This window comes from Kryptolebias marmoratus, linkage group LG2 (assembly GCF_001649575.2).
Source record: "Kryptolebias marmoratus isolate JLee-2015 linkage group LG2, ASM164957v2, whole genome shotgun sequence".
NCBI lineage: Eukaryota > Metazoa > Chordata > Actinopteri > Cyprinodontiformes > Rivulidae > Kryptolebias > Kryptolebias marmoratus.
The window spans coordinates 7,792,736-7,806,243 of NC_051431.1; the positions used below are offsets into that span (position 1 = coordinate 7,792,736).

Consider the following 13,508-nt stretch of genomic DNA (forward strand, 5'->3'; position numbering starts at 1 on the left):
CACTATATTTTATGAAATCAAGTGTAATCAAGATTTAGATCAAGTGATTATGGACAAGATAGACTTGCTATATGATTTACTGCCATCTTGTGGAGAAAACTTATACAGCAACCTATTAATATGAAAATAATTTGGGGGCCTTTGTATTCATTCATTCATTCATTCATTCATTCATTCATTCATTTATTCATTCATTCATAGTATTTTACAGATGTTCAAAGGTTTGAACTATAGACAGGTCAGTTTAGCCTATATGTCTTTTCTACAGGGACTTTACACTTAAAACTGCAATATTACTGTAAAACTTGCATAAACTGTTCAGCATTAATGGCGCTTTCACAGTCTCGGTGTCAGTGCCAGATTTATTCACATATTACATTTAAAAATAAATAAAACTATCTGAAGTGCTTTTAAGTTTGCTCAAACAAGGCAATGACATAAACGATTAAAATACAAAAAAGAATAAATCGACTTTTTTCGTGAGCAAAATTGGATAAGTGACAATAGACAACAGTTAGTTCACAAAAATAAAAGATTTTACTGCACAAAGATGGCAACACTTCGTGCTTTAGTGTGTAATTTACTATAATTTAGTTAATTTACCATCAGATTTTATTCGGTCTGTCCTGTGGCTATTGTGTACGGAGCCCCGTAAGGGACATTTCGGGGGAAAAAAATACTATCGCGTTCCCTGCAGTGTTTTGTGTGCGCTTGCAATAATATTTTCCCGACATGCCCTTTCCGCTGCTCCGTAACAATCGTAGGTTATTTGGCTATGTTTCCTCTGCTTTAAGCAGCCTTGACCATATTTTCTGCTGCTAATAGACTGTTTTTTGTTGTTGTTGTTGTTTTGGATGACATTGAGGAAGTCAAAGTGAAGCTGCGGGTCAGCGACTGGAATCACATGAGCTGGGGCTGGTGCTGCCGTGTCACGTGAGGCGTCGCTTGTAACAAAAAATAAAAAAATATGGCTCCAAGAAGTAGCTCTGAACAACATAGGATCGGCCTGACAAACCGGCTGTAGTCTGTGTGCTGAAACGCATCAGGAAACGTCCGAAAAATGGAGCTGCTGGAGCTCAGCCCGCAGCATGCCTCCGTTTGAGGAAGTGATTCAAAGTGAGGTTCAACGCGGGGTTCACCGTTAGCTTAACGCCAACTAGCTGCAAACTGCTACAAGTGGTGAGAGGTGAGCTCTGCGTTAAAACACCGAGCCTGTTTGTTGTTCTGTTATTACCGTGGGGTTACACGAGGCAAACCGCGTCTATAATGCGTCTGACTAACCTAATAATGGTTTATTTTTGCTCCACTTTGGTGTTGTAACGTTAGCCTCCTCGGTAAGCTAAGTGTTAGCTAGCTTCACTTCCCTAAAGATCTTCTTCAAACTCAATAAACCTTTAACGTGCTTTTGCTGCTCCGTCGTTTGAGAATTTTAGGACCTTTATCACCATTTAAGCAGATTTAGTAAATCTGTTTGAAGCTTGCAGTACTTTCACTTCGATTTAAACCAGCCACACAGAGCTAAATGCATCTAACATGCAAGATGAAGTGGATCAGATGCAAACAGTGGTGCTTTAGGTGTGCTAAAAGTACATTTTAAATCACTGGAGAATCTTACAGACTAATCTATGAAGTGTTGATAATGTAGAACTGTTGCAGTCATGTGAGAAGCTCTTGTAGTTTTAGCCATGTCCTTTCACCAGCATCCGTACAGCAACTTAATCTACTGTCCAGATGCTAATGAGAAATTTACATCCACATTATTTAAGTCATTGCTTTTTTCATGGCTCTTTTTTTCTGTTATGTCTACAGAGGGACAAGTAAAAGAGGAGGTTGTCTCTGCTCTTGATGACTTTCTTCATGGATTTCTGACCCTTGTGCCCACTGGGAGGTGTTGATGTGAAAGTAGCCGAGACGTGTGCAGCTCCAAACAAGCATTTGAAGACTGACCATGGATTGGTTGACGCAAGCCGTTGAGAAAGACTTGGGAGTGGACCGACGGCAGTTGGGTCCCGGGCCTCGTTCTCGAGAGGTTGTAGCCCTCGTTCCTTTGCGCTGGGTGATGGGCCTCAGGGAGCGGAGGGTCGTACGCTGTGCCCGCTTTGAAAGCATCAGTGCAGCAGAAATTTGCACGTACCTGCGGTCTTCCCAAGCAAAGCTGCCTCCTGGCTGGACGAGAGTTTGCATTCAGGGTCTGAGAAAACGCAAGCTGAGTTACAGACTGATCAGGGACACGTGCCACCACCAAACGGAAATGCTGTCACAGGATTCGTACGTCAAAAGCATGCAGTGTGTGTCACAGCATAATGTCAGGTACTGTAAAAAAAAAAACTTATTTTGGGGTGTTTCAACTCAGATGAATACGTTGTTAGCATGTGTTTTTATTTTGCATGTAAATGAGACATATAGACGTGTATTTTACCCCAAAGGGTTTTTGTTTAGTGTAATAACTTCAAAATTCATTTTTTTTGTAGCTGAAGTCAAGATTATTTAATGTCTGCCAAATGAAGTTTTCTATAAGTAAAGTTAATATCTTGTTCAGTTAGTCTGAAGTGTAGTTGTATGGAAATGAAAAGTTAAAAATAACTATAGTAAAATCAATACATTGATTGGGGTTAAAAACAAAACAGACAGTGTTTTATTGGCTTTCTCTTTTCTTTCCTTTTTTTCAGGAATCTGTGGCGGGAAGCTCATCACAAACTTGTGCAAACATATACAGGACCTAGTGAGCAAATGCATGTTGCAGCTGTACATGCAGTTCGTCATGCCTTAGAGAAGCTTTTCAATCTCACCTTCATCTCACCCGACAAAGTGTCACCATCCGTCTCTCCGGCCAGAGAGAAAGACAAAGACAGCTTCTTGCCATCCGGTTCTTCTTATTTTTCCAAACCTCAATCAGACACTCTTTGTCCTAATGTCCTGCCAGCAGAATGTCTGCTGGAGACAGCAGAAATGTTGTATGTGATTCTGCCCTATACTCAGTATTCACTTCACGACATTGTGTCCTTCAGCCCAGCCAAGCTTGCAAACAGCCATGCCAAAGTGTTATTCATCATCTACCAGATCCTAATAGCTCTGCAGGCGTGTCACACAGCAGGGCTGTCTTGTGGAGAGTTATCTCTTCAGGATGTAGCGGTAGATGAGCAACTCTGCAGCCACCTCAAACTCAACCTTGCTCATTACGAGGACCTGGGGGCAGAAAAGGATGAGGTTAGTGATGTTTGCGCAAGACAAGAGCCAAAAAGTGCCCTGCCAAAAGAAATTAAATGTGTGAGCCAAGAGAACAATAGCATCTGCAAAGATTGCTTTGATGAGCTGAAGACACTGGTGCTGGACTGGGTCCATGGACGAGTCAGTAACTTCCATTATTTGATGGAGCTGAACAGGTTAGCAGGACGACGAGAAGGAGACCCAAATTATCACCCGGTGCTGCCATGGGTTGTGGATTTTACTGTGCCATTTGGTAAATTCAGAGACCTCAGGAGGTCAAAGTTCAGGCTTAATAAGGGGGACAAGCAGCTGGACTTTACGTATGAGATGACTAAAGAAGCTTTGGCTGCTGCAGGGGGTAACGGGATGGGTGTAGGCAGTGTAGTTGGAGACCTCGGTGGGCTGGGGTCTGGAAGTCCTGGACAGTCTGAGCACCTTCATGTACCTCATCACATATCTGACGTGCTGTCAGACATCACCTACTATGTCTACAAAGCCCGACAGACGCCCAAATCAGTGTTGTGCAGTCACGTCAGATCCCAGTGGGAGCCTAATGAGTACCCAGCCACCATGGAGCGCATGCAGAGCTGGACTCCTGATGAGTGCATTCCAGAGTTCTACACAGATCCTTCTATTTTCCGCTCAATCCACCCAGACATGCCTGACCTGGATGTGCCTTCTTGGTGCAAGTCCTGTGAAGAGTTTATTGAGGTTCATCGGCGCCTTCTGGAGAGCAGAGAAGTGTCTCAGCATTTGCACCATTGGATAGACCTCACATTTGGCTATAAGCTATCTGGCAAAGAAGCTATTAAGGCCAAGAATGTGTGCCTCCATCTAGTGGACAATCACACTAACCTGACATCCTATGGTGTAGTTCAGTTGTTTGACCAGCCCCACCCACCCCGTTTATCTTCATCCCAGTACGCCCCAGCAGAACCTCCCCTTCTTGGTCTTGCTACTCTTAATGTGCCTTCTCTACACATTCCTCCAATGAGCACAGCGGCTGACACTGTGGATGGAATGGTACCAGAATCCACAGGGTGCGAGTCCACTACCTGGGCCACGGTAGATAGAGATGAAGAGCTTGAACAAGGCACAGAGGCTCTAGACTCATTAGCATCCTCTGGCTCGTCCACTTCTGTGTCTTGCTCTGTCCCACTGCCAACCATCAGTGCAGGCGGAGGAAAGATGGGTGGAGAGCACACACCACTTGTTGTATCACAGTCTCCCAGTTCATTCCCTGGTGATTTCACAAGTGGCATGGGTCCTAGTTTACGTAGTGCCGTGTTACAAAGAGGCGGACCAATGAACAAAAAACAAGGAGAAAATGTCTCTAGCACCAGTGCAGAGGAAATTAAGATCATTCTTCCTGAAGGTTTCAGTCCATTACAACCTTTAGAAGAACTGGAGAAGCTGAATAATTTCTTGGTAAAGAGTCTCCATGCTGAAGTATGGCATCCTGCAACATCTAGAGGCCCCATGAGAGAGGGCTTGATAATTGACTCTCAAACATCTCTTACACAGCTTTATCAAAGAGACATGCAAGCTCTCGGTGTTCTAATCGGCGAGATATTTTATTCTGCCAAACTGAGAGGACTAAAACCAGAAACCCCCCTCAGAAAGCGTTTCCAAGCTGTCATGAAGTTATGCTCCACAAACCTCCGTGACGTGCCACTGTCCCTGCACCACGCTCTTCAGACGTTGTTGCTAATAGAGAAGCACTCTGGTGCAGCTCTCAGGAAAGTACAAGACTGCCCAGATCCCCTTCTTTTCAAATATGACCCCATCTGCGACGGTCTTCCTCCTCCAAACCCTCACCAGTTACTGAACTCCATTATCACTCCTTTTCCTTTTCCTTCCTATTTTGCTGCACTTCATAATTTTATCTTTTCCTACCACTCCAACATGAGCACTGTGTGTAACCCTCAGGGAAGAGACATTGTCTTTCACCTGTGGCAGCAGCTTGAAGCCCTGTTGCGGAGTAATATCACTGCAGAGGGTCTTGAGATTCTCTTGCCCTTCATTCTTACACTCATGCTTGAGGAGACCACTGCTGTCTACGCAGCTTGGTACCTGTTTGAACCCATCTCTAGAGTACTGGGACCCAGGAATGCAAATAAGTACCTACTGAAACCACTCATCAATGTTTATGAAAACCCTCACTGCCTCAAAGGACGTTTCTATCTCTATACTGACTGTTTCATTCTTCAGCTGATAATGAGGCTTGGCCTGCAGGCCTTTCTCTCAAACTTACTCCCTCATGTGCTGCAGGTCATCACTGGCTTTGAAAGCTGCATCTCAGGCACTGGTGGCGAAACCTATAAAGGGCTGAGGACAGGCATGTGCAATCTTGGGGAGGAGGAGGATGAAGATTTTCAGTGTGGCAAGGTACAACCATCATCTGGGTCTGTTGCTGGCAGTATGGGGGGTAGCAGTGGGGTTGGCGGAGGCGTTGGACTGGGTGGAGACGCCGGAATGGTTGACTACTCTTCTGGTATTAGTCTCAGTGACCAAGTTTTTCTTTCGGAGGCAGAGGACTTTCAGAATGAGTTCTATGTGAACAGCGAAGCAGGAGTGTCTTCTGGGAAGCAGCACAGCCAGAACTCGGCATCCAAAGATCAAGACCAAGAGTCTTTTAGCGTGGGAAAACTAAGTGACAAAAGCAGCACAAGCGAGCTCTCTCTGGGTGATGACTCTGTGCGGGATCGAGCCAGTCTGAAGTCAGCCGACAGCAGCCAGGACCTGAAACATGCCAGTGAGGGAGAGGACGGAGGAGAGCTGGAGGAAGAAGAGGTAATTCACGACACTAAAGAGGGGACAGATCACCCAGCCGCCCTCAACTCACAGTTCACTGATTCAGGAGCCACAGTTGCAACTCTAGAAGGTGAGATACTGAATGGACTGACACTGGAAGAGACTGAGAATAGAACTGTGGAAGGACAAGAGGAGGACGATTGTCGTGATCCATCGGAGGAGTCTGAGGAAAAAGAGCAAAAGATTCTTTTAGGTGAATCGGTTATGGAACCTACTGTAAGTTATTTGTTTAGTTATTTCATCGTTTGTAACATTTTAAATGATTTTTTTATTCGCAGACACCGTATGCAAAACTGTTCGCTGGCTTTCAGCAAAACTTGGACCAACAGTGACGTCTCGATATGTAGCCAGAAATTTGCTGCGGTTGCTCACAAACTGTTACATTGGTGTGTGAATTTAAAACATTGCATTATCTACAAAACTATTTTTACTGTTTTACCACCATGTGTGTTATTGGTTGTGTTTTCTTTTTGTATTATCTTCCCGTAGGACCTGAAAATCACCAGTTTGTGGCCGCTCCATCAGAGGAGAGCCATTTGGAGAGTATGGGAATGGGCAGTGTCTATGAGAAGAAACCTGTGGTTGGCGATCATACAGCAGGCCCTGTTTTGGACTGTCTCATCTACATAGCTCAACTTTATGGAGAGCCTGTTCTCACCTACCAGTACCTGCCTTATATCGGATATTTAGTAAGACAAAAAGAAAATAAACCTTATTAAATCAATGAATACATTTTCAAAGTTGCACTAGTGATAATTTTTTCATAGAGAAACTAATGTTTGAGGCAAATTGTGCTTTAAGGTTATGGTAGTTTTAAAATTTTACCAAAATGAGCTTGTAATTTACAAATGTATATATTTTTCAGGTGTCTCCGCCGTCTTCGCAGCGTCTAAACACACGTAAGGAAGCAAGTCTTCTCGGCGCTGTTGCTCTCACACAGAAGATCATCGTCTTTCTCTCAGATACCACTCTAATGGACATGCTGATGAAGATCAATCAGGATGTTCTCCTTCCACTTTTAGATCTTCTTACCACCCCACGAATGGGGTCAGTAACACAAACCTACACATACACTCGATCAGTCAGTGATGTTTTGGTTTTCTGATTCGTGTTCTCTATTGTGTTGTGTTGTGTAGGTTTCCCAGTGGGGTGCAAACACGCACAGCTGTCTGTGTCAAAACCTTGAGCCTAATGGCCCTCATCTGTCTGCGCATCGGACGGGAGATGGTGCAACAGCACATGGCTGACACACTGCGTCGGTTCTTTGCCGTTTTCTCTGTGCTGCAGGCTCTGCAGTCTCAGGTATGCTCGCAGCCTGTCGCTCAGAACAACACGCACAGACTTCGAGCTCAAACTTTCTAATTGAAACTGCTAAAATAAATCCCCGCATTTGATCGAGAAGATTGTTTTTAATCCCCGGGGTATGTGTTCAGTTCCTACAAAGATAAAAGTTTACATAGACAGAAAATTGTCATACTGAATTTTTTTTTTTCTTGAACGCTTTCAACAAGCGAAGTTGCCACAAAAAAATGACTAATAAATGTTGTGACAAATTAGAGAAACTTACAATAACAACGTTGACAGCGTTTGAGTACAAATAACGTTTTGTTTTTTGTTTTTCTTGTTGGATCAGATAAATTCAAAGTTTAGCCATCCAGCTGCTGCACATTATTGTGGAAAATAAAATTAATGAATCCAGTTAAAATTGTCTAAATCTGCTTGTTTCTTCTACTCTGTAGCTGAATGATGCCCCTCAGAGAGTTGTTGGAGAAGTGACAGTGGTGGATGTTTGTACACCTGAAGAATCGAATGTAACATATGAGATGGGGGTCTTGGAGGAGTTGCAGACGGTGTTTAATCCTGAGATGGCTCATGCCTCCTATATCCCTTTCTACTGCCTTATAGGTGGGAATAATGCACTTGATTGTCATACAAATGATAAATATATATTTTTTGCTTGACAGTGGTGTAAATCAATATTCTGTTGTGATGTTTATAGGTGACACAGCTATTCGGAAAGTGGTTCCGAATCATGAACTGGTCTGGCATTTGGCCCAGTCCTACCATCAGAGTGTGAGTCAGGGGGGCCCAGAGACAAACCGCACCTCATCATCCAGGTTGGAGTCTCTTCCATCGTCTGGTTTTGACAGAAACTTGGTTTGTAGTCCATTTCCTTCTCCTTCAAGTAACGCCACAACACAGGGAGACTCCCTCCCCGAGTCAGGCACATTTGGAAGCCACCTGGTCGGAAACCGCATCCAAGTGTCCCGTGAGACTGAGTATGGTGGCAACGCCAACCGTGGCTTGGCTAGCTCTTGGGGGCGCTCCAGTCATACAACTCCCATAGTCACCACTGCCTCCACCTTTGCTACTTCTTCAACAGGTGCATCTTCTTTTTCCTCCTGGATAACAGGCCCTTCTCCAGAGGACAGTGCCCTAAAGCAAGAGCTCCCTCGTAGTAGCCGCTCTCTACAGGGCAACTGGTTGGCCTACTGGCAGTATGAGATCGGTCTTAATCAACAAGATTCACATTTCCACTTTCACCAGATCAGATTGCAGAGTTTCTTGGGTCATTCGGGCAATATCAAGTGTTTGGCACCTCTGGCAGGAGAAGATTACTTCCTTTCTGGGAGTAAAGACAAGACTGTGAAGCTCTGGCCTCTTTATAATCACGGTGATGGGACGCAGGAGGTGGAGCCCAGGCTGACATATAGTGAACATCGCAAGTCAGTCTTCTACGTTGGACAGCTCGAAACTTCCCAGGAAGTTGTTAGCTGTGATGGAACTGTCCATGTGTGGGACCAATATACAGGTGCAGCAGATTATAACACATTACTGCTCTTTTTTTAAAAAAATTGTGTTAGAGGTTCTAGTTTTGCTTGCATATTTTCCCATGTAATTACTTTTCTTTTTTTTTTATTGTCTCAAGGCAAACACATTGGCTTGTATGAAGCCGTGGATGGGAAGATTCCAATTACAGCCATCACCACCATGCCAGCTCCACATTACAGCATTGTGTTTGGCAGTGCGGATTCTGTTCTCCGCTTCATTGATCCTCGAAAACCTGGATTGCAGGTAGCAATTTCACTTAGGAGGCTCATTCTCTCGAGACATAAGCCATTTACCACCCACCGGCTATTAATCATTACTGCCTTCTGAAGAGAAGCCTTTTTTTACACTTCGACAGGAATGAGTTATTTCAGTCTTGAAAGTGACAAATCTTCCCCCGTGTCTCCAGCACGAGTTTCGTCTGGCATACAGCAATGTTAGCGCTGGGCTCATCCGCTACCTGGCGGTAAGTCCCTCAGGACGCACGGTGGCTGCAGGCTTCTCATCTGGATTCATTGTTCTGCTAGACGCACGCACAGGACTTGTACTTAAGGGCTGGCCAGCTCACGAAGGAGATATCCTCCAGATGAAGGTATAGTGTGTGTGTGTGTGTGGCTATAGGTATACAGATCCATACGTATTCTCCCATATGTCATACTCAGGACAACAGAGAAAAGCTAAGAAAAAAAGAAAAGGAGAGGACTGAGAACATACAACAGGTCAATGGGGTCAAAGCAGTTAAATCTGTTATTTTAGGGGCTGTTATGTCCCAACAGGCGCGGTGCACGGCAGTCTTCAATCTCAATATTTTTGTTAGTATAGCTAGGACACACGTGGAGTAACCACACACTTACTGAGTTACCCCATTTACATTATAGGTAATGTAATTAAGACCATAGGTAACTGGGATCATTTTTGGAAAGAAAATAAAAAGAAATGGTAGCAATAAAATAAATCTTTTGCTTCCAATGACCAAAGAAAATCCACTGAAGAAATAGTCACTCACACCAACTCTATAGAAATTGTGCCACTCTTTTCTATAGGTTTTGTAATTGCTTCTCGATGATCAGTCCTTAATTTCAATCCGTGGTGCACTTTGTTCTCTATTACAAATGGCCATCACTTTTGCTTTTTAGGTTTATATTTTATTTAAATAGGTTTATTTCTGTAAACGACTATTCAAATACTATATAGATATAAAAGGCACTTCAGTTGGCTTTGTGTTATAGAGAAAATGTGGTACATGAAGGATTCTAATAAAGTGCTAATCAATGGGAAACAATAAAAAAAGGGGGAGCGTTTAATTAGAATGCTCCCACTGGAGATTTTCTGTGCACATCCTACTTTGAGGAGGTCCTGAGACAGACCCAGAATTTGCGGGAGATATTATGTACCTTTTCGGGCTTGGGAGCGCATTAGGATCCCCTAGGAGGAGCTGGAGAGTGTCTCTGGGGAGAGGAATGTTTGGGTTTTCCTCCTGGACCTGTTGCTTCTGCGAGCCAACCACGGATGAGCAGAAGCTGCCGGATATATTTAAATAATGTTAAAACTCCCTTTTTCTGTGGCACTGCTATATCAAGAAGATAATATCATAGTTATTGGCTTCTGATACGTTTTGCGTCATGACTTGGATCATTTAAAAATTGGAAAAGGAAAAAAAACATTCACAAATTTTTTTACATGAAATGTCAAGAACTCCCAACTAGTGTTTTACAGGCTGTCTATAGTCACATTACTCTCTAAGTATTTATTAAAAGTCTGTGATTTTAATTTAGTTTATTTTTTAGCTTAAAAATGAACATGTTGATCATGTGTTAGCCAACACCTACTCGAGTCCGTGTTACACTAAGTACATTCAGTAAAAATGTGTTTCACAACACAGGTCAAGTGCGTGGGACTCTTAACTGCCACACTAGAAAAGACATGAGCTGAGAAGAGACATTTAAAATAAAAAAATCCCAATTGTTACAGCTATTTTTTTTTTTTTATTTTGTTGGAAAATACAAGGACTGTTTTCTCTTTTTACAGTGTGGTTTCAGTCGAGGTTTGTATGAAGCATTTAAACATCAATTACAAGAAACAGTTTAACTTTTTTATGTATGTTTTCATCTTTAAACAGTTCAGTTGTTCAAAGCCCGTGAGCTGGATAATGGATGGTAGTAGAACATTTCTTACTGTTGTTTGTTGCCAATTTGTTAGCTTTTAAAAAAAAGCCAACCAACCAAATGTGGGTTGAACAAACTCAGATTAGCCTGTTTGGTAAACAATGGAAACTTTTGGATCCTTGGCTGATTAGCCAGATTGAGAGTTATTATTGTTAACTTTTTTCCCTTGGATCAACCCTCAAAGCACACAAACTTCACAGGTCAAACCTAAAACCTCTTTAGCGTTGTCTGTGTTTGCTATTGCAGTTTAACTTATGTTTAAAATAAAACGGTGGTTTGATTTAAAGTATTTTTTTAAATCCGTCTTTTGATTATGACTATTAATCATTCTGCTTGTTATTAAATACCACGTGTTTTGATTTCATTATTTTCATTTCCCACAATGTAGTGTGTAGGAGGTGATGAAAGTTGTACCCAGTAAGTCTGCTGTCAACAGAGCGCAAACTTTATTTAACCCCAAATTAGGTCAAGGATTGTGGCTCTAGTTTCGAAGGCACAAGTTTAGGCAAATATGGACACAGGTTACTCATTATGAAAGCCACTTTGATATCTCTCCGATATTTATATTTTAAAAAGGCAATTACAAACTACAAAATTAATACAAGTGGTGGGATGACAGCTAATTCATTTGTCCTAATGATAAAGATGCTTGTCTCTTATATTCAATGAATTGAGCACAGTAAGCTACTTAGTTTTATGAAATAATAAGGTTAAATGTCTTGAATTGTGCTTTTAAGATGTATAAAATACTTTGTTTTGGTCAGTGCTTTACTAGGATGACACAGTCAGTAACTTTGCTTCTTGTTTGATTTTTTTTTCAGGCTGCAGAGGGGAACCTGGTGATCAGCTCCTCCACTGACTACACACTGACTGTGTGGAAGGATCTCGAAAACAAGCCTCTTCGCCAGTACAAGTCACAGTCTGATCACATCCACGCCTTCGACCTTTACGGTTCGCAGATCGTAACCGGAACAGTAGCCAACAAGATCGGCGTGTACTCCATGGCCGATATCTCCCTGAGCCCCGTTAGCAGCACAAAGCTGAGCTCGGAGAACTTCCGCGGCACTCTGACCAGCCTAGCGGTGCTGCCCACGAAGCGGCTCTTGCTGCTGGGCTCTGAAAATGGCGCCATCAGGTTATTAGCTTAAAACACAGTAGCTCACTAAACACTCTTCAACACCCTTTCCGGTGACATTTACTGCGTCAGATGTCAGCTGCACTGGATGGGCAGATTGTCAGTTGGTTTATTTTGTTTTTTAAAGGCATCACAAGGTGCAGCATTGTACAAACTGTCCACAAAATCATGTCAGCGTGGCTGCTTGCACAGCACTTCGTGGATGGGGAATGTGTCCCACTCTGTAGACGTCCATCATGCACTCTGTTATTAAATTCCTACGCATTTAGATGTAGAGCGTATCAAATGGAACTCTTGTTTTGACAAGGTTATTCATTGGTTTGCCTAGGTCAGCCATTCCGATCAAAAGGATAAATTTGAAGACATGCTCAGGAAGGTCCAAGTAGTGTTTACACTTTTCCAAATAGATGCTTAATAAAACCAAAAACCCATTGAACTCACCTTCCATTTCCCTTCATGTAAATCCTATTGCACTGATAAAACTATGCAGTATTTGTAGATCAAATCGGTTCTGTTCTTATTGCTCCTTGTAGAGTTGTTTCAGAGCGATTTGTGTATACGTCATGAACAAATAAATGTACACTTGCTGCTGCGCTGGCAGCGTCTGTGTGCCTGCTCGGAGGACAGGCGCTCGAACAAAAAGGAACAAATGCACAACCTTTAATCTACTGCACAAGAATGGTGTGAATTGTAACATTCTGAAGTCTCGCTCAGATTTTAAATACTGAATGTTTTTATTCCGCAAATAAATGACTTGAAATGTCTTCAGAATTTAAAAAAAAAAATCCTTCTTAGACGTATTCTTGATTTAGCCCTGCAGCAACATTAAACTGGTCATGTTTCACAGCAGACGCTGCTTTGACTGCTTTTATTTCCAACTCCAAAAGATGATACGCAACCAGTCGCAGCCAAGGAAAACAACTTTTATATTTTAATCTTTATATGTAACTGTTTAGGAGTATAAAGAAAGTGTCTATAGAAGAAATATATATATATATATCAATAAAAAGTTGTCTAACTTCTTTCTTTGTAATCAAACAGCAAAAGGGTTTGTTTTCTAAACCTATTCCAGTTTTTAAACCTTAGTAGCATCAAACCGTTGACGCTCTGCTCTTTATATGATGATCGAGATCTCCTGTTGTGATGCAGAGTTTACCTACTTTTCTAATTATTTGCCTGAAGTTCAGACTGCTTTTTCTAAAGAATGTCACGCTGTTTGGACTTTCTTGCTTTCAGTAAACCCGAAGTGGACACTAAAGCATAAAACGACACACATTCTAAGTGAACTCAATGAAAATGTTAATTTATTAACTTGTTTAATAAAATCTGCTTCCATCTTTTCTGCGTTCCTGTTTTGT

At 42.4% G+C, this 13,508-nt stretch overlaps 1 protein-coding gene across 2 annotated transcripts; it reads left to right on the forward strand.

Annotated features, from left to right (window-relative positions):
- The first annotated feature begins 688 nt into the window (after window positions 1-688).
- wdr81 (WD repeat domain 81) lies at window positions 689-13,490 on the forward strand. 2 transcript variants are annotated; one of them, XM_025010002.2, is made up of 12 exons: window positions 689-760; window positions 1,810-2,310; window positions 2,670-6,214; window positions 6,300-6,407; window positions 6,511-6,710; window positions 6,887-7,068; window positions 7,158-7,323; window positions 7,761-7,926; window positions 8,021-8,833; window positions 8,951-9,096; window positions 9,260-9,442; window positions 11,837-13,490. In XM_025010002.2, the coding sequence occupies exons 2-12, from the start codon at window positions 1,949-1,951 to the stop codon at window positions 12,161-12,163; spliced, it is 6,198 nt and encodes a 2,065-aa protein (XP_024865770.1). In that variant the 5' UTR covers window positions 689-760; window positions 1,810-1,948; the 3' UTR covers window positions 12,164-13,490. The 2 variants fall into 2 exon arrangements, with proteins under 2 accessions (XP_024865770.1, XP_017289276.1); XM_017433787.3 differs by lacking the exon at window positions 689-760 and adding an exon at window positions 862-1,186.
- The last annotated feature ends 18 nt before the right edge of the window (window positions 13,491-13,508 follow it).